This window comes from Myotis lucifugus, unplaced genomic scaffold (genome assembly GCF_000147115.1).
Source record: "Myotis lucifugus unplaced genomic scaffold, Myoluc2.0 scaffold_583, whole genome shotgun sequence".
NCBI lineage: Eukaryota > Metazoa > Chordata > Mammalia > Chiroptera > Vespertilionidae > Myotis > Myotis lucifugus.
Genome location: NW_005871631.1, coordinates 333,299 through 334,536, shown reverse-complemented (window position 1 = coordinate 334,536; position 1,238 = coordinate 333,299). Strand labels below are relative to the sequence as shown.

The following is a 1,238-nucleotide window of genomic DNA, read 5'->3' as shown; positions in this document are numbered from 1 at the left end:
CGCTGCCCATACCTGTTCCCCTCTGCCGTCACCTGTAGGCACCCAAGAACCAGGCCTGGAGGGGGCATCTGGGGCCTGGGGAGGCCAGTACCACCCCGGCCAGCCCCAGGGCCTCTCTGCCTCCTCACCGGGTGCTGCTTACTTGTGCCACCCTCATGGGTGGGGAGCCAGTGGCGCCCCAGGAGCCCTGGCCCTGATCCCTTGGGAGCCACGAGCCTGGGCGGCGGGGTGGGCTCTGCAGCTGGCGAGACCCGCAGGGCCTTCCTGGTGCGGTCTTCCCCAGAGCAGGCCTGGGGGCGGGGAAGCAGGCGTGTCCAGCCACCCCCCCCCCCTTCCTGGATTTGGGCAGGGGCCCCTGACCTTGCCCCCACTCTGCCCCCCCAGCTGCCCAGGAGGCCCGCAACAAGTTTGAGGAGGCCGAGCGGTCCTTGAGGGACATGGAGGAGGCCATCAGGTATGAGCGCGGGCTGGCTCCCCAGAGGTGGTGACGATAGGTGGTTGCCGAGGCAACTGTTGCTACCAGGCTGGGTGGCTCCTGAGGGGGGTCCCCAGGTGGCAGGGAGCTGGAGCCCAGCCCACACGGCCCTCCACTCATCGTGGGGACGCCCAGCGCGGCCTGAGTCGGCGTGGACACTGCTGCCCCTCACCACGTGGCCTTCCCTTGCAGGAACCTGGAGCAGGAGATTTCCTTTGACTTCGGCCCCAGCGGGGAGTTTGCCTACCTGTACAAGCAGTGCTACGAACTCACCACCAATGAGTGCGCCCCCCTTCCACCCCCCAGGGCGGGCAGGCAGGCAGGCGGGTGGACTTGGAGGGTCTGAGCCTGAGCAAGGCCACCGGGGGTGCACACCCTCCCCCACCCGTGTGTGGGGGTGTCGGGGGGCTGGGGTCCTGTGTGCCCCACCCACCAGTCCTGTCCTATATGACAGGTATGTCTACCGACTCTGTCTCTTCAAGCATGTCTCACAGCAACTCAAGCTCGGCGGCGGCTCTCTCACTCAACCTCGGGTGAGTGGGGCTTAGGCGGAGCCTCTTCTCTCTTGGCACTCTCTAAACTCTAGCTCAGCCCACCCTTCAGCACCTCACTCTCCGCAGCACCTGGGGCTCGTGGGCTGGCTCCGAACACGACAGGTTCAGCTCCATGAAGTACGAACAGGGCACTGGCTGCTGGCAGGGCCCCAACTGCTCCACCACTGTGAGTGGTGGGGGAGCCGGAGCTGGGGTGGGCGTGTGGGGGA

At 67.0% G+C, this 1,238-nt stretch overlaps 1 protein-coding gene across 1 annotated transcript in view; it reads left to right on the top strand.

Annotated features, from left to right (window-relative positions):
* PRKCSH (protein kinase C substrate 80K-H) overlaps positions 1–1,238 on the top strand; it is a 13,081-nt gene that overhangs the window by 8,589 nt on the left and 3,254 nt on the right. The window contains exons 10-14 of the mRNA XM_023745791.1: positions 39–159; positions 385–454; positions 668–757; positions 930–1,008; positions 1,079–1,195. Of these exons, the coding sequence (XP_023601559.1) occupies positions 39–159; positions 385–454; positions 668–757; positions 930–1,008; positions 1,079–1,195 (477 nt within the window). The remainder of the gene's footprint in view (positions 1–38; positions 160–384; positions 455–667; positions 758–929; positions 1,009–1,078; positions 1,196–1,238) is intronic.